At 38.5% G+C, this 23,539-nt stretch overlaps 1 protein-coding gene across 3 annotated transcripts in view; it reads right to left on the bottom strand.

The window, feature by feature from the left end:
• Positions 1-23,539, bottom strand: part of GRAMD3 (GRAM domain containing 3) — a 44,758-nt gene that overhangs the window by 3,233 nt on the left and 17,986 nt on the right. The window contains exons 1-9 of one of the 3 annotated variants that reach the window (XM_017728315.1): positions 22,182-23,516; positions 10,481-10,603; positions 8,340-8,421; positions 7,956-8,022; positions 6,867-6,970; positions 3,319-3,414; positions 2,548-2,619; positions 2,346-2,426; positions 1,586-1,697 (exon numbers count right to left, since the gene is read on the bottom strand). In XM_017728315.1, the coding sequence (XP_017583804.1) occupies positions 1,586-1,697; positions 2,346-2,426; positions 2,548-2,619; positions 3,319-3,414; positions 6,867-6,970; positions 7,956-8,022; positions 8,340-8,421; positions 10,481-10,603; positions 22,182-22,210 (766 nt within the window). In that variant the 5' untranslated portion in view covers positions 22,211-23,516. Of the gene's footprint in view, positions 1-1,585; positions 1,698-2,345; positions 2,427-2,547; positions 2,620-3,318; positions 3,415-6,866; positions 6,971-7,955; positions 8,023-8,339; positions 8,422-10,480; positions 10,604-19,962; positions 20,024-22,181; positions 23,517-23,539 lie in introns of those variants that run through there. The other 2 variants (XM_017728316.1, XM_008629152.2) reach the window with 2 other exon arrangements.

Genomic DNA, 23,539 nt, shown 5'->3' with positions numbered 1-23,539 from the left:
AAAAGAAAGATTTTTAATAAAGTTGAAATATGAAGTCAAAGGAAATTGTTGATAGCTTATGTTTGTCAAGAAATAGACTAAGAGCAGAATTTCAAAAGGTGCATTTCTGTACTTTTGGGTAAAAAGCAGCATTTGGTTTAGTATCCTTGAAACAGTTTACATACTAATTCCACATCAACACAAAATAAAAAGAAGCACCTGGATTGAAAGAAGATGTATGTTGCATTTATATTTCCAGAGCTTTTGAAAGATGGCAACCCATGAAGATGTTGAAGGCTACTATTGAATTTCCAGGCAGAAGATTAAAGTCACAAAAGTTGTCTCTCAAAAGGCCTGAGTTTGCTGGAGTAATGATTCCAAATTACTTTAACAGCAACATCAAATGGAGATAGTGCATTGTTACTTTAAAAAGGACATTACAACTCCCTTTCCTGACTTTCTTTAAAAATGCCAATGGAATCTTGAAAGGAAAGGGACAGAAAAATCTAATCACATTCAGTTTTATGCTCTACTTGCTTACCCTGGACTTGCTCTAATGATGCACAAGAAACAACCATGAGTGATAGATGTGCTACCCTTCACCCCTGCCTTCAATTCCTTTTCCTAGAATGGTTCTTTACCTGGATATTGGTTTTCATTTGTGGAAAAATAAAATGGAATGGTTTGAAGTAGTTACAAACCATCAGAAAGTAAGACAGCAAGTTAAATCATTATTCAGAAGCACTTCTGTGGCATGCTATGGCACCACAATTAAAGATAGAAGCACAGTAAATATTTTTTTTAAAAAGGAGAGTTAATCAAAAACAACATGACAGAAAACTGCTATAAAAAAAGACAGTTTCTTTCAACAGTTTCTTATACAAATTATAGTCAAGATGGAACCCAGAGTACTAACAGCATAACAACATATTAATATCTTAATATATATGACTTGCACAACAGAATTGTCTAAGTTTTCATAATAACATTCAGCATGAGCTACATAAAACAAGTATTCCTGTACTCATGAAGTTATATGTAGTGAGTTTCAATCAGAATAGCTGCTAATTAGGTGAAGAACTTGAGACAATAGATTACAAACAGCATTGTAAAGAAAGAACAACTTTGGACAGTATCTTCAAGTGTCTTAACAGCTGCAAATATAAAATGAGTGCTTAAAAAACCCCCATAAAAATGCATGTCAAAAATAATCTTCTTGATGACCAAAAGCCACCATGGTACAGAATGTTATTTGTATAGATCAGAAGTTACAAAGTGAATTGAACTACTTTAGAATAGGTTTTGATTGTTCTCCTTTGTGTTTTAAAGCACGAACAGCTCCTACATTCTATCTCTCCTCGCACAACTAGGCAACTGGAACCAGTAGCGACAATTTAGATCTGCTGATGACCAAGTCATTGCCTGAATCTGGATTGCAGAAGGATATAGTAACAGATATGTAGGTACTGGGGCCTTGAGGAAGACCTCAAAATCCACGTACTTCTCCAGGACTGTGGAGAATCTAGATTCCGCATCAGAAGGGGATACAGAAGCAAAATGAAACTAGTCCCTTTTCTTTCCCTTGGGGCTCCATGATCCCACTCACCTTGGAAGCATTCCAGCTCTGGTGTCTGTGAGCCTGTGCTGCTGGACTCTTCCATCTCTTGTCTTCGCTGCTGCACTATTCCATCCAGATCAGAATAATCTTCATTGAAATCCTGATGGGGAGAATGAATCACAAAAAGGCTCAGCCCTGATCTAAATCTAAACGATCTAATTTCCTCTGACCTTCGTCTAGAATCTGAACCAAATATCAAAGCATTAGAACTGTTCAACCAGGACCAATCTCTGATATCAAGATGTTGAGATGAAGTTAAAAAATAAGCTCCATAAGATCACCAGAATTCAAGCTTCATCCCCTGCCTTGTCTGTAAGAAAGTCAGACAAATTATGAATCCAGGACAAGCACTAATAGACTTAGACTCTGGTCATCACATGTGGCTGCACAGCTCTTTCAGATGAGTGAACTGGCTTACAGAGGAAGGTTTGCTACTAGAAACACTTCCAAAACTGCTCATGGCAGAGGACAAAGCAACTTTACGTCAGTACAGTGAAACCTGGCTGCTAGACAGAGACCTGAAGAACATACAGACCTTGAATAAATCCAAAGCGTATGCACGTATATAAACTGTATGTCACCAGATAATTATGCCAATTATTCCTACTGTTTTCTAGTGTTAAAAACTCATGGAAATTTTAGAAACAGATGTCATGATTTCCTTCAGTTTCCTTTCTTCAAGCATTAGAAATAGCACTTGCAATGAAAGATGCCATGCAACAAAACAACAAACTTCTAAAACATTTACCAGGGGCAGAGTTCTAGGGCGATCAGCCCTGAAGCTGTTTTCTGCAGAAGAGGGATTTGGACTGTTGCCCATGCTTGCATCCTAAAAAAAATCACCACTGTTAACAAGGAACACAAGCAGAAAGTACCTAGCATTTCACAGCAGGATAGCAGTAATAATGAACACAAAGCTACATACCATCTTCACTGCCACTAGTACTTACCTCAAGATGTCTACAGATAGATTTTAATAGCTTGTAGGTGGTATCTCTGGAGAGTAGTGAGACAAACATGTACTAGAAAACAAAAGTTCCACAACTGTTTGACAAAAAGACATACAGCACAAGCTTCCTTTTATCTAAATAAAACTGACAGGTGGTTTTGCTGATCAAGTAACTATTTTCAAGAACTTCAGTATGGCAGGAAAAACCTGCAGTCCTTCTAAGCCTACAACTTGAGGTTAATCACACAAACACAGAATAGGCACAAAAGTTACTATGTTCTGATGCAGGAACAAGAGCATAATCCAGATCTGCTCTTTCTTTTAAAAATACTTTTCATGCTATGTTTTACCGACCCCTTGAAAAAAAACCCAAACAAACAAAACCTCAAACTTGCTCTTATGTACAGTCTCCTGCACCCACAAAATACTCATGCAATGAAAATGGGTTGTTTCTGAAGCTGCTCATAGGATAATCACATTTCCTACTGATTGATGCAATTACTATTCCTGAGTATCACTGTAAGCAATAGGTTTTTGTGTGTCTAAGGTATGACTGGTCAGGTAAGAGATACAAGCAAATGGAAGAACACTGACAGAGATGCCAACAAAGCAGGTAACCCTCTGTGCATGCACCTCGTGACCCAGCTTTTTCAGTGCCCCTGGTGCTATGAAATTTTGGAAAACAGAATGAAAGACTACAGAGAGCAGGTGGCAAACAGATTCTGTTTTTTATTTTCTCACAGAAGTACCATTGTCCTCTACCAGTACTTACCCTATCTGTCACTGTTGCTATGATCAGAGCATTTGGCACAAGAAGGGCAGTTTTGGTTTTCTTCAGAAGTGTCACTGACAGCACAGGTATACTAATCTGAAACAAGATCAACGTAGCGTTCAAATCCCAATACTCATGTACAAATCTGCATCACGCTCTCTCCTGAGGGGCCAGCCCACCTACTGGGATAAGCCAGACCTTCAACACTCACCTTTTAAAGATGTCTCCACTACATTTCTGATCACCATTATTTCATGTGACATAAGAAATTGTAATAATCTGAAACCATACCTAACTACTTTTACTTCTGCTTTTATAAAAAGCTAATCCAGGCTTTTGTTTGTGTCCTCCTTTCCTGATCCCTCCTGGCTCTCACAAGACGACATTCTTAATGCAGTGTAGATCAGCGAAACAAACCAATCTTACAGTTATGCTTCTTCGTTTAGAAACCAAATATTTCAGAACACATCAAACAAGACAAGCTTTTGGAACCATGAACATAAAAGTCTTCTCACCACTTACAGATCTGCAACAAGCAGGTGAGTAAACAGCTCGTCCTTCAGCAATGTTGAAAGACTCAATACTGACATACCTGCTGACTTCAACTGATTCCCGTGTGTGCCAACCAGGCAGTCTACATTTGCATTGAAAAGTTCTCAGTTTTCCTTCCTGCTTTGTGTTTACATCCAACCCCATTAGCTTAACATCTGCTAAGTTTCAGAGTATTTCACTTCAGATACTCTGCATGGGCTCTTCCTGTAAACCCCATGTTACAAAGGAAAAAAAACCCTGGTTGTAGACAGTCAGTTGAAAAGCCTAGAGGTTTAGCGAATTAGGCAAATATAATAATCCTGGATATACATGATTAAGAAACAGATCCTGTTAAAAATACCTTTGGCATAGGCTGTCGCAACTACCTGAGAAATTTGGAAGCAAGTTTGAAAGTATCCATAAACTGTTCAGTTAGCAATCTGAATTAAAACATGTCATTGGAGGAGAATGAACTTACTCTGTGTAGTTTCTTGTTAACTTTTGTTCAGAACAGTAACACGAAATCATTAAATGAAAAATTGTTCCAGGTAAAAAAAAAAAAAAAAATCTTTGTGTAGAACAGTCTGGTTGCAAGTCTGCCAAATACTGTTTGAACAGAAATCCTGCTACAAGCTACAAAAAAGCAGCTTTTTCTAGTTGGTTCCAATTTTTCTAGTTGGTTCAGTTCACAATTCACCTCAAAGAACTTTAAATCAGAGACGCTAGTGGCATTCTACTGTGTGTAGTTTTGATGAATAACATGAGTGTAATCAAAACTAAACTATCCTTCAGTGGGATTCAGCACTTGCTTATTGCTCTGTTCCCACAGCATTAGATTGAAAGGGTGGAATCACTATTTGATCACAACTACTTCTATCTGGAATATTAATTATTTCAGAATAAAAGGTTTACCTGCAGGCAACTTAGAAAGAAATTTAAAAGGGTAAAATAATGTCTAAATCCAAGAAAGACCCAAGGCCAAAATATATAGCCAAATTCATGCCACCTGGAAAGAAAGTGATGTCTTTCAATGCCTATTCAATCCTCTAGGAGCAATCTTTTATTTTCGAATGTACACAGTGTCTTTACTGCATACTCAAAACTCCTGAATTGCATAGCTGTTCACTGCATGAAAGCTTTCAGTAAAAAAATATCTGCAGGTAGAATTCTCGTCAAAAATTTACTGGAATGTGTAGATCTGCTGTTTCACTCAATAAAACACTTTATCCTTAAGCTTAAATTGTTTTACAAGTTCTAAGCAATAGAAGCTTTGGAAGCTTTGTCAGTGCTAAGAATGACTGCTAAGAATGTTCCTCTTCCTGTCCAGCTTGATTTCCTCCTTCCCCTCCCACTACATAATTTTTTGCCGTAGCCCTGATTTTCCAGCTTTTTTCTTGATGGTATTCCTAAAAGCTGAACAAAGCTGTAAATAAATGATAAGCACTATCCCCTTCACTCTTAATGCTCCCCACAATGTTTTTTGAAAATAAGACCCAGAACCAAATAATTTGCAATATTGCTATAATCACATTTACAAACAGTGTTTATTCTACCCTATTTTGTAAAATGTTTTCACTTTTCAGCATACACTTATGTGTATGTATATACTCCTGCATTTATAACCATTTTGACAAAGATAATTTCCTAGTACTACGTCATCATCACTCTGCATCTTTTTTTCCAGATTTTTCTACTCAGTAAAGTTCTACCATATTCTTGTATACATTTAGCCTAGTTGGCATTAGAAAGCTGTTCCACAGCTTGAAGTAGTTACATTTGTTCATGGTGACTGGAGAAGATGGCTAGTACAGCAGCTTCAATATTAATAATTGCCAAGATTGCTGTAACTAATATTGAATGACAGTATTCAACCAGTTGTTTTTTTCTTTTGTGCCACACAGCTTTCACCAACATATACACCATCCACATTAATGCACTGTCTATGACTAATAGAATCCATTAACTAGAAATCACCAACCATCTTGAGCCAAGTGGTGAAATATAATAACCCATAAGGTCGCCATGGACAACGTGCTGTTAATAATTTTAAGCATTGTTTAAACCTATTACACCTCATAAAAAGCCCTTTAAAAACAGATGGTACTCCATCAAAACAGCTGACCGCAGAGATGTGAGATAATCTCAACCCCTAAACTGATTTCAGCATTCAATTCACTGAACCTAACCAGGAACCTTGTTCAAGGATGTACCTGAAAGAAAGAAGCCAAAGAAATCCTTGAAGCAAATCCATCTGTTTTCCCAAAAGAGGTCAAAAACAAAGCAGAGTTTATGTAAACAAAGTGCACTTCAAAAGCTCCGAATCAACAGATCCAAATCTTTTTGCAAAGTCTGTGATTTTTCTGTATGTGTATCATTCACCATAGGGGTGCTAAGCTTTAGGTGGATCACCAAAAAAGACTAATTTATGATATTCCCAGCAGCTCACATCTCATTTCTGATCTGCATACTAGGCCCACAAGTAAAAACCTTGTCAACTTTTTTCTTATCCTATGCTCTGTTTATGTAAAATGGGACTGCTAGAAGAATCCTTCAGAGAGCTTTGCTACTCAAGGCAGAAGCCAGTTTTACTTCTTCCTCTTTAACTGCCTTAATATGCTTGATCCTTCTCTCCAGTTCCCTAACTATAGTCTTTGACTCCTTAATACTTTTCAGCCTTCTTTCCTCCTGCTCCTCCTTCTCCTCCTCCTCCTCCTCTTTTAAGTACTTACTCCAAGAGAAACATTTTTGAAGGTTACGCTACATGGATTTGACAATGCCCTCACTGTTGCCTGTCAGATCCCTTCATCTGTTTCTTTCAGACATGAAGTCCTTAAGCAAGAGATTCAATTTCTACTAATGATAATAGTGCTCAGTTTAGAGTGAATTTTGAACATCACTTATGAATAGTGACTGTATTAGATAAAACTTAGAAGTATTAGTATTCTAGACTTGTACAATAATTTGAACTTCTGGTAACCAACAAACTGTACTGTTCTGTACATAAAGATTTTACTAACCTTAGTGTCTTTACCAAAAACCTTGGAATGGAAGCAAATCCAGTTTTCAGAAAGGAATAACTTTCCTTGGTACAGAATTTCTTTCTGCAGAGCACAGGTAAAGCCTGAAACAAACAGATATTCTATAGTCTTTAAGGTAATTACAAGCCAAGCCAAGCCAATTTGGCTTCTGGTTTTGTTTTTTTTTTTTTCAAAGCCCCTATATGTTTAGGTTTTGAAATAACCTTTTGATTAACATTGGCAAATCTTGAAATTTTTGGTAAGTTTAACTAATACTGACAAGCTCAGATGATGTCACGGGCCTAAGTTTAGACTCAAAATATTTGAAGGACAACAACTGAAATGAATACAATTAATAGTAACATGCAACTGGCCTCCAAAGGTCAAAAAATCTTTTCTGAGAGAATATGACCTAGCTTCCTATAAACTTTTTATTAACTTCTAGGTAATTGTATTACATAAATGTAAAGAGTTTAACAAGAGGTTTTATCTTTAAAACTCCTAGCTCTATGGCTGTTGTCTAAATTAGATGTTCAAAAGAGGTACAACACATGTAAAGTAATAAGTTTTTACTTCAGAGACATTGAGCAAACCATTTCTCACTCATGAACCACATTCCCTGTATTCCTTTCAAGAAACATTTGCTATACATGTCTATGTACAATTCCCTTTTATAAGTACCACAGATAACGGTAAAATATTTAAACATTTAAATATTCCTTTTCCTATTAGTGTTTTCAAATATTCAAACATCACCAGCAGCAACAACTCAAGCTAATCACTTGACCAATTCTGTCTCAAGTAGTGCCTTTAGTAAGGAAGATTCAGTACCAAAAAATATTGCATTAGGCTACTCTCCAGGAATGGAAAAATGGGCTACAATTTCCAAATATACCAAACATGAAGAGATTTAAGTTTTCCAAGGTAACAATAAGATGCCCATAGCATGTGGATCAAGGCCCAATAGCTCTAAGCAACTGGAGTTAAAGGTTTTTAAAATTTAGGTAGTTCCTCTTGTACATCACATTTGCTGGGTAACAACATTATTTAGGATCCACAGCCAACAACAACACAGGGATTAATACTTACTTTGTTTCAGTGGCTCATCAACAGGAACATCTAGAAACAGCTTATGAAAGTGTGCGTTTGCCTTCAGCTGAAAAACAAAAAGCCCCACACCCAAAACACACACACTTTATTAGACAGTCTGACAACTGTCAAGTGACCTGCTCCACTTCCTGTCCTCCCCACACCTTCCCATTTTGCCCACTTGCTCTACAAGAAATCCTCATATTTTTCTATGTGCCTATTAACTCCATATTGTGCTTCACCCAGACTCTAACACACTGATGAAAAAGTAACCTCTGTCCTTTTTACAACCATGAACTATAGTGCTGCTAAACAAAAGCCCTCTCATGGTAGTTATGTGTTTACTCTTACTATATGTAAGCAAACAAGGAGTCTCTGCCTTACCTGATTTGAGGCACGTTTTTTCCTTTCAGTCTTGGAGTCACTCTTGGTTGTCAGGACCGGACTATCTGTGCTGCTCTTGGTCCTGAAGATTTAAAGCATTTGATGTAAGCCTGGCCTCACACTGGTCTTGGTAAGATACCAATAGGATGTGCTTTTCCACGGAATGTATTAATCCTTTAGATAACATACCCAATTCATCAAGAATTATGCAGAGATAAAGAAGAGTATATCTTTTTCTTAAACCATGTTGATCTGCTGACTATGGCAGTCTGCTAAAGGTCTTCTTTTAATTTAGAAGGGGTATTCTAAGTAACTGACTAGTTGGTATGGAAGTAGAAAAAGTTCAAAACATTTTTACAGCTTAATGAATTATCACAGTGCTTAGCTTCACATTCGTTTCTGGGCAACATGTGAAATACTAATACTAAGTAAGCACATTCCTTACTAATGAAAGACAAAACAAGATAAAACTTAGTAGATGAGGTGGAAGGCAGTGTACAGAAAGCTATGAACTTGTAATACAAGATGTGAGTTCATTTGAAAAATGCAACAGGAGAAGAATAGGTGCACAAGTCAGAGGATGGCTATGAATGGTGTAGTGTAGTGTAATGAAATCATTAAGGCAACCAGCAAACCTACAGGAAATGAAATGGAATTCTGACTGCCAGCTGTAGAGGCAGCTGTACTTGTACAGCTCCAGCCCTTTACACTGGAAAACCAAACAAAACCACAAACAACTCTAGAAAAGAACAAGTGTAGATCAAATTCTCTGTGGATGACTAGGATGCCTGTTCTACACAAGAGGAATTAATGGCATGGACTGTTCAGAAAAACAGAGAGGTGGGATAACTGTTTCATAAATCAGAAAGAGACCATTTTCTCTGAAAGCTATGTGGCACAGAACAAATGCCTAGGAACATACTATAAAAATCAGGTAGCTCTTTTTCAGAGGCCCTCAGACGTAAACTGAACAGCAGAAGAAAAAACCATATCACAGGACTCATACTGAATGACCTGAAAAACATATTGTGCTGAAGATACAGTAGGAAAATAAAGGTGCTACAAAAGTTTCCATTACTGCACCATATCCTGCACAACAAGTCTTCTTTACTTCCCTAAGCTTGAGAGGTTCAGGGCTTCTAGTACATACCGTAAGAGTGACAGGAAGAGAAACCCTGAGTGTTATGGAGACATAACTGGAAAGAGATTGTATAGCAATCTGACTTAGACACTGACTTTGACAGCAGAGGACCTGGCTGCATATCTCAGGAGGTCCCTCATAAAACTCTAAAATACCTGAGTACATGTATTTGTGTGCTTACGTAGAGTACAGGTGAAACTGAAACAAACAGCAAGCCTGACAAAAATGTTATGTTTAGCCTTCACCAAAAGTAGTCAATTACAGTATGAGAAGTAAGACTGCAACCTCTGAAAAAAAAAAAGTGATAATGTATTCCTTCAAATACCTTTTCCTCAAAGATGCTTCATGAAATTAAGTGATGTTTTTTTAAATATTTGCCTTCTGACCAAAACAACAGTGTCAGGCTGACCACTGACTTTTGCACTGACTGTTCAGTTCACAAAGTGAAAGGGATGCAAAGGTCATGTTCAAGCCATCCAAGTGGGATTTTAGCCTCTTTTATAAGCACTTAAAATGCATTCCAGTTCTCCAGCAAAAGAAGAATGAGTGTCTTTGTGGGGACAGTACAAAAATCTGATACAATATACAACACAGAGTACAAAATTAAAACTTATGTCATAGTTTTACCGTGGACAATCACTACTCCAGCATGAAAGAGTTCTGGAAACAAGCCAGGACTAAAACTGCAGCTCAGTTTGACTGCCTGTCAAATTGATTGTGACAGGAATGTAACTAGCAGCGGCACCAAACAGTGAAATACATTTTTTCCTAGAACAGGGAAACTAAGCCAGCTCAAAGTCTAAATTCTATTGTGACTGCTTGCAATGGGCAACAGAGCAACCAAGGAAGGTGCCTTGATTCCAATTCACTTGCATAGTGTGCAAGCTAACCCTCAGCTAGGATATCTGATAAATATTGCTACTCAGTCTAGCTTTTGAAGTGCTTTGCAGCCATTCTATTATCTCTACTAGAAGAAAACTGGTAGTATTTCTGACATTACCTAGCAACATCAACTTTTTTCCGGTCATCAAAATACTCCATTTCACTGGTAGAGGTCTGCAGCCACACAGTGGGTGATTTTCCAGCCTTTCTTTTTTCATCAGTTCCATTTTCTCCATCTGAACTGTGGGGGGAAAAATAAATAAATAAATAAACAAACAAACAAATAAATAACTAAAGCTAGAAGTGTGTTTTACAGGATTCACAGTAATGTCAAATGCCACTGCAACATGTTGACAATACAGCATATATTAAAAAATAAAACTGTAACATGTATTTCTACTGAGATCCTGAAAAAATCTTTGTCTACTGACTTGACAGTATTATACATGTGAGCTGTACTCTGAGCTCCAGTACTGGAATTTCAGCAACGAAGAGCGGAAAATTGAAACACTGCCATGGATATTTCACCACTCATAAAATTTGTAACTCTAGCTTCCGTTCTGAAGAGAATGTCTCGTTTAAGAAAAAATGCATTCCATGTTCAGGACTCAGACGACTAATGCAAATTAATTTGATTGGCAAGCCAGGAGAAAAACATCTTGCATGACAGCACTTGGTGCTTTGCAGATAATATGTGCTCAATATTGCAAGAGGAAGATGGGTCCTATCTTGCCTCTTACTTTCCTCTTCTGTGAGAGTCCACAGGCAGAATTTTCACAACAAAGGGTTCTCTCCAAGTACAAAAAGCATTGGTTTTATTTTATAAAAGCAGCACCGCCGCCACAGCGCATTGTCTCTTCACAGCATATGCCACTGCTTCAGAAATGTATGTTATGGACCCATAGTCTGAAGGCTAAACAATATGCCATTAGAATCTGCCCCTGGCTTACCTTTCCATAATTTTCCAACAAAATGACAACTCAGAAAATTTAGAGAAAAAGAGCTGTTAATAATAATAGGGTGTGAAGAATGATAATACTTTAAAATGATATGACAACTATATACATACTCCTCCCCGTAGAAACCTGAAGCCTCAGAAAAACTATAGATGCTCTTAGGATTAAAGAGGAAAGCCAAACCATGTTGCCCACTAATTTCGTGTCTGGCCTGAATGACCCCATTTACAGAAGCTTTCCGCTATAATGTTTAATTTCTGCAATTTTACAGCATATCACAGCCATCATGTGACACTGTCTTTATTATGAACAGGCTTTTTTCTTACTACGACAAAAGTTTTGCTAATAGAGGTTCTCAAACTGATTTAATCTTCTTTTAGGAAGGGCACAAAAAGGTCTTTTGCTTTTATTATGCTCTGATGAATAAGATCAGGAGATATGCCTCACAACACCCTAATTGAAGTCTAATGAGGTGTTATCCTACCTGACAGCTAAACTAGAGCTTATGTCACAGGACAAATGCCAAGATTCTCAAGGGATCTTATATTTACATAGAACAGCTATTTCCATATCTAAGCCTTCCTCAGCACCCTTAGCACTCCCCACCACAGGGACACTGAATTCCTACTTCCTAAATCAGACTTTATTAATGCCGTAATCCTTTCATTTATACACAAAGCCAATAAGAAAAAAACCCTATTATTTCCCCATAGCTTCACTCTTGTATCGGCTCTGCCTGACCACACATCATCAGCTTTTATTTTCAGTTGACATAAACTACAATTAAATAGGCAATTAATGAGATTCAAGTGGAATCCAATCTGCCTGAAAAACCCAAATAAGCAGCTTTATGCTGTTTGAGATTTTAAACAGAGAGACAGACTACCAACTCCAGGTGCTCCCTGCAAACATAGGGGAGTTTGTATTCCAAAAGTCTGCAAACCCTGAAAACGTCTTATTCACAGTCTTGCTATATTTCTATTACTCAAATCCTTGGGCTCCAAGGGTGGCCAGAGAATACCAGAAATGTGTGGGATGAGGAACTGGGTGAGGCAAAATTGTCAGATTCAATCACACCTGCGTTTCAAGAAAGCAGCTTAGCATGGAAACTCCCAAGTGAATAGAACTACATAACACAGCATTGTTTTTAAGATATAGTTGCTTGAGCCTGAAGCCTGACTGGCGTCCCTCACTGCCTTGGGCAGCCTGCTATTCTCACACGGCAATGCTACCAACTGATCAAGGAGGCCTGTCTCATACCTCTATAGTAAAAATATCCTTTAAAAAAAACCTATAACACAGGTTCTACCGCTCACACCTGTCAGCATGCTTAGATGCTTTGCTGCTGCCTTTTTCACTTACTACTCATACTCCCTTTACCTCATCCATAAGTTAATCTGTACTTTGCAGTTAAACCTATGAGCCTGTTCTATTCTGTCTGTCTTCCCTACTAACTTCTACTACTCCTGAATCTCTCACCTAGATGCTTTCAGATGGCAGAGAGCTCAGGCATCCCAAAATGCTAATCCTGCTGACAGCTGTGTGTGGGAATGCTGAGCTAACCTGTGCCAATCTGCTCACTTCTCCAGGATGGCCTGAGAACAGCAGCACAGGTGTGAGGAGACTCAGCCATGGAACACATGACACTGACAGTAGATATAGGGTGTATTCCTACTAGCTGATAAGGCTTCGCCATGCCTGTCCTTCAGCCTACCTGCTTATGCCTCCTTCACATAAAGAAAAACTACATAAGGATTTGACCTTATATTTCGGATAATTATAGCTCCACACAGCACCTAAGTTACTAGTAGGTGTTTTCTAACTACCAGAAGCATCTTAGCTGACCTTCCCTTCTCCCTCCCTTTGTAAAATACTGTTTATCAAATCACAAGTAAATTAAAGCACTCCTCACATTCTTATGAGTGAGTCAGTATTCATAAATGCTTTGTAAAAAGAGCACAAAAGTCAGGAACAACAACAAATTAGATTAAGACCACTTAAGAAATGAGTGATTCCTACCGCAACTGTTGGCAGTAGATGCGCATAAAAGAACTGGGTTCGCAATGTCAGGGCAAAGCAAAAGAACTTTGTGACACTGGAACCATTGAAATGAAAGAAAAAATTCTCATATATTTGGTACTACTACCAAGCCTATTAAAATAATGGCTAAAAGAAATAAAGAGAGAAGTTGTCTCTAGTTCCCAAATAAAGAACAGTTGTCGTAGGGAGTATTTTCAAAGCCAAGTCCTGCACTTACAGTGAGATCATACATTGCATCTAAGCAAGCTGAAATAAACATTAGTTGTGTTTAAGGGAAAGTGCTATGAATTACATAAACCAAGGCAGTGGACTAAGTTCCATTCTAATGTAGTTCAGAAGCACATTATTCATCAATACATTTCAAAAGTCAGAGGAATTTCACTTCTTCTGATCTGAATGGTTTCTGGGAAACCAAAATTTTCTGGCAGACGTGTGTCAAGTTCCTCATATTGCATAAACGTCTCTGAACTTCAAACTTTCTTGTTTGGCAGTAACCTTCACCAGGACCTGAAAAATTCAGACTCCCTGTGAAGTTATACAGTACCACATTATGGGAGTTTTTCATGAAAAAATGATTAAATACATTAATCTAAAATAGCAACTTTTCATCTGTTCCCTTCAAAACTAGTTTGACTAAGAAGCACTGAACAAAAACAATGTGAGAGAGAAGTGCTGATAGGCCACAGTTTGGAAAGTGACCCTCAAGGAACAACTGCTGTCTTTGACAAGCACAGCACTGAACCAGACACCATCACTTCTCAGGCATACACAAAAGAGACCAAAATTCCAGAACTATATGGTGGTTACTGTCTTTAAATCCCTGCAACCACACAAATCCTTCTACAAAGCTTCCTCAGGACACCCACGCTACTTGGTCCACCTGATAACTGGTCTAGAAGTTCAGAAGCCACAGTAAGTTGTGACAAACCAGTCCTCCAGTCTACAGATTGCAGATCAGTTATGTAGAAGGACAGAAATGCCTGTTGAATAATCAGAGATGTTAGGTACATCTTCAATTGTTTGCAAAATTGGAGTCAAAGCATATTTCCTAAGGGTTTAATGTGACTCAGCACTGGTGCAATGTTCCTTCTTGGATGGAGCATACATATTAGGTCATCATGTTACCTTAGAAGCACTGTTGGTCCTGTTTCACTTCCGTTAAACAAAAAGAATTAATTTTTTCAACAGCAGTTAGACTGCTGCATTACTGCAAAGGATCAACCAAAATAGGTGGGGAGTAATTTCTCCCCTAATGTCCACAACCATGCTTGGTAAAGTGCATGAGAAAATATCCATCACAAATACAATGACATTCTGTATGTTTTGGTTCTGTTGGATTAATCGGGTAGTCATTGGCAGACTGACAGGATTTGACAAAGGAATCAAAGTACTGTGAAAGGTCTTAATGCTAAGAGACAATGTTATTAAAGCTACTCTTACTCCCTGACATGAGTCTATTCAGGTAAAGGAATGGGTTACTTCTACAGAAACTTAAAGGGAGAGACTACAAACATTTAAGGATCCCAAATAAAGATGACAGAGTTTGGCAGGTTTTTAAAAGCAGAGAACATGGAGCAGGATGAAGAGATTTATCTATGCATTATCTGAAAGACATACCAGCAACATACTTCAAGCAGAGATGACTACAAGAGGGCCAGAGGGGAAGTACCAATGCTTGGAAGGACATTGCTAAGCATGCTGCACGTCAGAGGTGTCCTCCTAAGCACTTACTCTCCTTGACCTATCATGTCCTAGAGAAGCAATCATCCCAAACTACCTTTTGCTAGGTCTAAAGTCTTGAAGTTTTCTTTAAGAAGACTATCCCATCATTCTACTAAGTGTCTTTTCTATGCCACACCAGCCTGAATAAACTGTTTTTGCATGTGTCATCAGATTCTGGAGTGTTTTATCTGATGAGCTTGCTTTCATACTGTACACAGTTCAATTGCCTCAGTCCTGGACTGAAGAAAATACCTTTCCACTGTAAACTCTCCTGCTGTCCTCTTCATAGAAGATTTGAATGGTCTCCATATTGGAAAAATTAGCAATAGTGCTCAAATTGAGGATTTAGGTGTCGTCTGTTTGTACAGTCTGGTCACTCAGAAGCAAAATGCCTCCTGTAACTCTACAGCCGTGCTCTAGTGTTACACACAGCACCGCTTATGTGAGATAACACATCATGCAGAAACAATGCCTCGAAATAACGTCAAGATTTAATCTACTTCTAAGATCACATACCATTTTTACCATGCAAATGAACAGCCAAACATCGACTATCACTAAGACTCCCAAACTATCAAAACAGGCAGAAAATGAGCTACAGCTACCCTAATTACATAGGGGCAGAAACTGTTTAACAACTGCTAAAATAGATGTTAAAGATAGACATAATGTATCCATTTGGTATTTGTATAATTCCATATACTTTGTGCACAGCTTGTACTTAAGGCTGAAGTCTGAACGAAATAAAGCAGCTGATTCTGAAGTGCAGGATTTTGTATTCTTCTGTATAGCAAATCTACAGCCAGCAGATGTATTTATACCAAACAGAGAGAGCAGCAAAGCATGAATCACGGCACAGAGATGTGAAACCCTGCATGAGGGAGAAGACCAGTTTGTCAATATCAATAAGTATGAACCAGACTGAGATTTAACTTCCTCATGCTGCTCAAGGAGCAGGCTAATTCTCTTCTCCTCAGAAGAGAATCAGAGTCAAACACGGCATAACGGAGGCAGAGTTACACAGCTGCACATTAACTGTGTAAAACATGCATATGGATGAGCACACTTGCACACACACCACGCACTTCTCTAAGCATTTCTAGGATGAAACACATCTGCAGGCACAGCTAGAATCTTGATGTCAGATAGCAACAAAAGAGAAATTAACCCAACTGTTTAGGACTTCCTTAAAATCTGAATCTAATTTTATATATCAAGGCAATTAACTGCAGAAATACTTACTGTGTTCTATTCCACACCTATCCCTTGGAACACAATTACTCACCTGTGAGTAGTTTCAGATGTCTGTGTTGCAATGTCTTTATTAAAAAATTTATGAAATTTTGGAGTTAATACTGAACAGAAACCCCTCCAACACTGTTAAGGACAGAGAAAGTTAGGTTTTTCTCCTTAACTGAATAGACATTTAACATAATAACTAGATCAAGTTTCACACTGCCTTACCACTTGGACATTAGCAAGATCACTGTGACACTGCAGACGTCATTAGCAAGTATGTAAATTTTCTGCTCTAAATACCATCTATTATTAACTGTCTGTATTCCCCGTCTAATCAAAACCAGACTGCTATCAAATTCCATAGGAAAAAAAAACCACAGAAGAATTCCCTGCGCTCTGAAACAAGAGACACTATAACAAGATATTTTACTAAGTTAACACTAGAACAGGAACATAAGCCATTTAGCTCTCTTGTCTTCTCAAGAGTTTCCGTTTCATATATCCACTTCAAAAAGCAAAAGCCCTCTCATATGTATCTTCACTCAACTCCACAAAATTCCCATCATGCAGTTTTCAGTAGGATGGGAGTTTCAGTAGGATCACCAACAACTATTTATCTGACCATAGGCACAGTCAGATCTAGCACACAACAGAAATCTTTCACAGACACATTTCTGGGGGAGAAAAAAAAGAAAATTAAGCAAAATACACTCATTCACCTCTACTTTGGGAGGGAGCATGTGTTTTTCTCATTCTTCAACCTGCTTACATCCTTCAGAAGAAAATGTTTTCATGTCTCCTTGTTCTAGACTACCTAATCTTCTAACCCAAAGCAACACAAAAACAGGATCACAATTCATATTGAAAAGGAAGTGTACAGTCTTAGCTCAACATTTTTATCTTTAGCTTCCAGAGGTGACAGGAGAAAGGGAAAAGAAAAAATTCCTGACTTATGACTTGTTCAGGGTGCAAAAAAGAGGGAAAAGGCACTTCAGTGAATTGTTCAATACCAAATTAAATAAAAAAGATAAATACTGCATCTATATACAATTTATATGTTCACCATATAGACATCAATCAGAACTGTTCCTTAACTCAGGCAGAAACAACACATATCTATATGAAAAGGCACAAGCATCTTTACAAATGAGGCCCAATCACCAGAGAATAAGCATAAAAGTTTAGCCTCATTACTTGAAGCTGCACCTCTGTTTCTGGAAGAACTCCAGAGAAACATACCTCAACATGATGCAAGACTTGGATGCCAGTTTGCCAGCATTAATTGTGCTTTTGAAAAAAAAAAAAAAACCACCTAAGTAGTTATATCAGACTCAAATACTTAAAAAAACCCCCAACCAACCAACCAACCAAAAAAAAAAAAAACCCAGACACTTGCAATTGTATTAACAACTTATTAAGAATGCAGAACAGTTAGAGATGAAAGCAGAGGTTTGGGAACTATCTTACCAAACTTTTACTCCATTCTCTGCTGTTAAAAAGTGAAGCTGCCATGAAAACCTCGACCAGCAGCTTCTGCTCTATGGCACTTTTAGAAATAATGACTCACTATGCTACACAAAGTGTTCTATCAATGTAAATGAGAAAAAATAATTTTGATTCTTCTGACAGATTATATACAAAGAGAAGGAGAGCTGGATTTTCTCATAAAGCAGTGTCTTTGAAAACTGGCATTGATAAAAGATAATCCAAAATCATTGATAAGATTTCCCTGTTTAAAGTGTGTTAAAGATAGATTCTGCTCCTACATATCTTATTTACACTTTTTTGTGAGGTCCCCCAGCAAGAATAGTGTACAACAAAGCCAAATGTAAAACGAGATGAAAATGAACTTCTCATTGTGTTTATCTACTGTGCTTTTTCATGCTTTCCTTGTTTAAAACAACACTAATCACGGAGACAAAATCTGAAGTTTCAAGGAATACCCAGGTACATTTTTGATGTTTCATCACACATTTCACCAAGGACAGAAGTGAACCATTCACCAACGATCTGGCAATTTTGAATTTCCCACTATTATCTTTTCAACCTATGGTTACTCTTACAGGCCTGCCTATGTGTTCACGGAAAAGATCAGAACAATGCGGATAATTGAATCCAAAAGTTACTATTTCACACTAGGAAATACTAGCTTCCAAAAATGGGTCTAACCAACACTAGTCACAACAGTGCCTTTGACTGTGATGGTGAATAAAAGGAACCATTTTCCTTCCAGAGTCCTGGGAAAAGGTAGTCTTATTAGAATCAGATGTGACACATGGTAGCCAGACACCTGCTAAGGCCAACTGGACTTTCTATTTTCTATGTCACCAGGACACTGAGTCTGAATGTTCTCAAAGCTTCCTTCTTCAATCTGAGCCCTTCCGCCAGCCACGAGCTGTCCTCCATGGCAAAACACACTCTCTCCTATGCTGGCCATAGCATATTTACACATATTTTAGAATTTCTCAAAACCAAATAGGAATACATATAATTGTATATGTATTTTGTTCTATAAACTTCCTTCTTGTTGAGAAAAAGACTGAACAAATCTAAACAGCTCTTCTTGAACTAGCACAGCACAGATGGCAGCTACAAAATACATCAAGAGTCTTTCGCCTAGGTGGTCTCTCTTCCACGAACAGACTAAAACGATAACCAGAGGGCTAAACTGAGGCACGTGTAGGACATGCCAGGGTATGGCTGGTTTTATGGGGGATGTACAGAACTGCTGTTTCATAGTCAGGTAACTAGAAGGTTTCCCTCTTCTATCCACAGAGGGCGAAGGCTTCAGTCTGCCTCTATGTTCCCTACCTGCTGAAATTGTCTGCTGCCTATCTGCAGCCTACATATTATTTCCTGCCCCTCTTTCTGGATCTTATTAACCTCCCTAAACTTAGTGCACTATTTCTCAAGGACAGAGGCAAAGACGGTCAGTGCCAGGTAGAAGTTTAGTTAAAGTAACACAGGTCTGAAAAGATCATTGGAAAGGATATGCATGGACATGGCAGCTGCTGTGTACAGAGCAGGAAAGATCATTAGTCCCAGCAGTGGCATCATCAGACAAGCACATAATTCCTAACCACATGACTGCAACATTTATGGAGATGGAAGCAAGAAGACAATACTGGGATACGATGTTTATGCATCCTCTGTCAAATACCAGCAACAAATCCTGTTGCCCAAAGTTGTAGTTATTATGTTGACTAACAAACATTTCTCACAGACTGCATATAACCATAATTAATTTGGGCATATTTCAGGTTAGCCACTTGAGGCACCTGAGTGGAATGAAAAAACTCTTCAGATCCATTTCATGCATTTACACATGGAACAATTATTTTTAAAAAGCTGCTTTTATAATTTAAGCATGCACATAAAGTGAACAAAGTAGGAAAGGCAGGGAGAAAAAAGGGAAAAACCAGAAGTGACTAAAAAACATCATCATGAGCAATTGAAGGTTCAAATCTAGCCTGGAAAACCCCTGCCACATCTTAAATTTAAATGTTTCATTTGCAAGTGTGTCCTTCTTTACAGATCATGTGTTATAACTTTTGCTATAAAAATAAGGAAAAACTACTATGGAAGAATTAAAAAATATTATATTTAGTGTATGCTACTATCTTCATCCTCTGAAAGTACATACCTACACCTTTTTCCCTTCACGAAAAAAAACCTCACAGTAGAAGTTTGGCTGCTGGAAATGAGTTAACCTAGATCAAAGTTGAAATAAAACTTTTAATCAGTAATAAATAATTTCCCCTTTTTTCTCTGTGTTTTGTGTTTCTCTCAAGTAAGAGATTTTAAGAAAAAAAACATAGTAAATCGTGATTAAGCACAAGTCAGTCAATTGATTTTGTTTTAATTTATCAACTGATAGACCATTATTAAGAAACATCTGTTATGGTAGAATAATATACCAGACAAAAAAACCCCATAAAAATCACATTCTTCCTGCCAAGAAGTACTCAATTTGCTTGCAAGTGTTTTCCATTGCAAAAACCCAACAAAACCCCCCAACTAAAACCTTCCGTATATTTCATACTCTGAAGTCCCAATGTCTTCATTTCTTTAAGTTACAAAGTTACATTTGGTAATTGGACATTACCTGATTCTGTAAACCATAAAGGACAGGATGTGCCACTTAATGTTAGCAGAATCTTGCCATACAGTAACCCATCACATCACACTTACACAGACAGATTGAATCATACCAGGATAAATACTACCCGTGGCTCCAGAAAGTGCTACATGGACTTTGTCAGAAGCAAGCATGGGTAAAAGCAGAGGGATGCTGACAAGGCATATGAACTGCTTGCTCTTACTCCTCTGCCATTTCTCCTTAATATGCCAGGCTCTTATTTTCTAAATAAGTGCTAAAACATCTGTTTCCACCAGCTGTCCCTACAGCACAGCTGACAGCTTCTACAGGAGGTCCAGTGCCACCACAAATAAAACACATCCCACTTTCTGGTCAAAAAAATAAATACCCTCTAAACACAATGCAAGGGTTAACTCCTTTTTGGTCCAAGGCCACATCAGGATGTAATGGTTAGGGAACTCCACTTGGAAGGCTTTTTTTCTGTCCACAAATTTTTTACTTGCTTGGAAGGAACTCCACATAATGACAAACTTTTGGCACATTGCTATTTTGGTTCTGCATAGTAACAGTGCCCATCTTCCACACAGTGCTGTCTCTGGGGTTGTACAACTCACCGAGATCTACTGCAAGCTTTGCAAATATATAAGTATCACTAATCATGCCAGAGTAGCCCATTTTCTGAATCAGTATGCAAGTACTTAACTATTCTGAATCACTGTTGGATAAATACAGACTTCCTAGTTTCCAACCTTGAAATATTTAAGAAAAACTAATCCAAGAAACCCCTGCAAAAAACACCCCCAGAACAACCCAGAAGACTTACAACTTCAATCCATCAGATGCACCTATCCCCCAGGGAACGTTTACAGTAGAAGCAGCATATTAAGCTATGAAGTCCATCTCTAAACTGAACAACATTTTAAGCATACCTCTAGGAAGTACAGGTTACTGTATACACATAAATCTCTTTACACAGATACATCTCTCTCCCCCTTGAGCTTTGGAAAACACTGAAAGGTTCCATATACCTCTATAACCCTGCTAGCATTTTTTTCCAATAGAGGTCATCATCAGCTCTGTTAGTTCCCTGCAAGTACATGAGGGGAATGAAACTCCATCAAATCCACATGCATTTTCTAAAACCAAATCTTCAACAATTCAGCTTGTAGCAATCTCACTTCTAGCTGAATTTAAGCCATGATTCTGGTCTTGAGCTGAACAATCTCCCCTGTAACTTCACATTAGTCAAACCAAAGACACCTGGCTTGTGAGGTTAACTCCCAATCAAATGAACACAATAGTTTCTCAGTTAAATGGGGCTGGAAAATTAATTCCAACTTGGTTTCCAAAGAGCAAATGCTTCAACAGTTTTCTAGTTTAAGACAAAGCTTTTTAGGTTTTTGTCTTTCCCAGTCTTTTCACTCTCCTACTGCCCAGGCTAGTATTGCTGAACACTGTATCTTAAAGTACAGCAAGACTGTCTAGCTCTCCCCTGCATGACACCTACAGAACAGCAAAAATTCATAGAACAGCAAAAACCCTAGAGAGTTATAGTAAGACTTCACCATTTATCACACTGGTTAAGACTGACCCTGCTTCTAAAACAGTTAATTGATGAAGGACCGAAAGACTCAACACCTAGTGGCAAAAGGAGACGGCATTACCCATGCATGTGCAATGTCTCCGAGATCAAGCTCTCCGTACACTATCTTGGACTCCAAGCTCTGTTTTCAAGAGAAAAATCAGATACAGATCTTGCATACCTGAAGAACTTCATTAGGTTCACTGGCATAACTCTGCACAGGAATCAGGATCCAAGGCTTGAAGTCAGAAGACTCTAGAGAAGGTCTGGGAATTATGTTTCATTTGTAGTGTGAAGTCACTCATGTGGTTACATCATACAGGATAAAGGATACTTAGAAGACACTTTGATTCCCAGTGCTCTCCAACAAGCAAGTTATTTCTGGCAACACTTTAGGAGTACACCTGCTTAGAGATCACACATACAACAGCCGGGGGAAAAAAACCAAAAACCAACACAGACTTTCTCAGAATTTCTTTGAAGAGAAAGAGCTAGCTGCTAGTAACTTGTTCTCCTTTCTCCTGCAAGCTGTTTAAGATTAAATTTTCGTGAAGGAAAGTTCTTCGAGAAGAGGAATCATCTCAGATTAGGAGAAAGTTAACTCTATTTAACTTCTTTTGAGGAGAAAGCCCCACATGTTTTAGTTTCTTGTTTTGTAGATGCTTAACTTCTCAAACACTGTCCTTGGGACTGCCAAGACCCATGTGAATTGGGAGCCTGGTATGGAAACAGACAGCTGCTTGATTCCAGCAATGTTTTCACGGGATGGTCATTGCCATGACACACAAGCACCTAAACAACTTGAGATCTCTGCAGCAAGCAAGAGAACAATGCAGGAGACGAACCTTTAACTCTTGATGTTCCCAGTCATCATCAGAGGTTGGGAAGGTCAGCAGCCTCAGGGGAGTACTCCCACCCTTCTGAGCCCTCTGACCTCCCTACGTTCCACCAGTTACTCCAAGCAGAAATCCTTTCCCAGCCAGCAGGGCCTCCTCTTTCTCATGAACAGTATTTTTGATCTCTTCACCTGCTCAATTTTTATGGTACCTCTTAGGTCAAAAGGAAGAGTGCAAGTATGGGTATGGCCATGCTGGGCGAGGAGACCAGTGGGGAACCATGCCAGGACAGGCAAGCAACCACCATCCTTTCAGAGCACCCCATCTGTCTGGGACATCAGACTGAACTCCCATTTTAATGTCTCTTGTCTGTATCAGACTCTGTGAACTTTTAACAAAGTTCTGGGTTTTCCAGGCACCCAGAGGAAAGGACAACAGATTCCCACCGGAACCCGTATACTTTAACTTAAGCGATAAAGCACAACTACTCTATTTCTGTGAAACGGCTCAGAAAGATTTCCATGCTATTGGGTGAAATTACTAGAAGCAGTATTTATACGCCTTGCTCCTAAAAGTATAACTTCGGAGTTCAACGCTGGACTCGAGAGCGGGTCTTGGCTGCGCGGGGGTGTTCGCGCTCAATTTAAGGCTGGAGGCGGAGGCCCCTTGGCCACTCTTCCCGGGGAACTTCCAGGCCGACGCC

This window comes from Corvus brachyrhynchos, unplaced genomic scaffold (assembly GCF_000691975.1).
Source record: "Corvus brachyrhynchos isolate BGI_N302 unplaced genomic scaffold, ASM69197v1 scaffold90, whole genome shotgun sequence".
NCBI lineage: Eukaryota > Metazoa > Chordata > Aves > Passeriformes > Corvidae > Corvus > Corvus brachyrhynchos.
The sequence above is the reverse complement of the archived record's forward strand: the minus strand, read 5'-3'. Positions and strand labels throughout refer to the sequence as shown.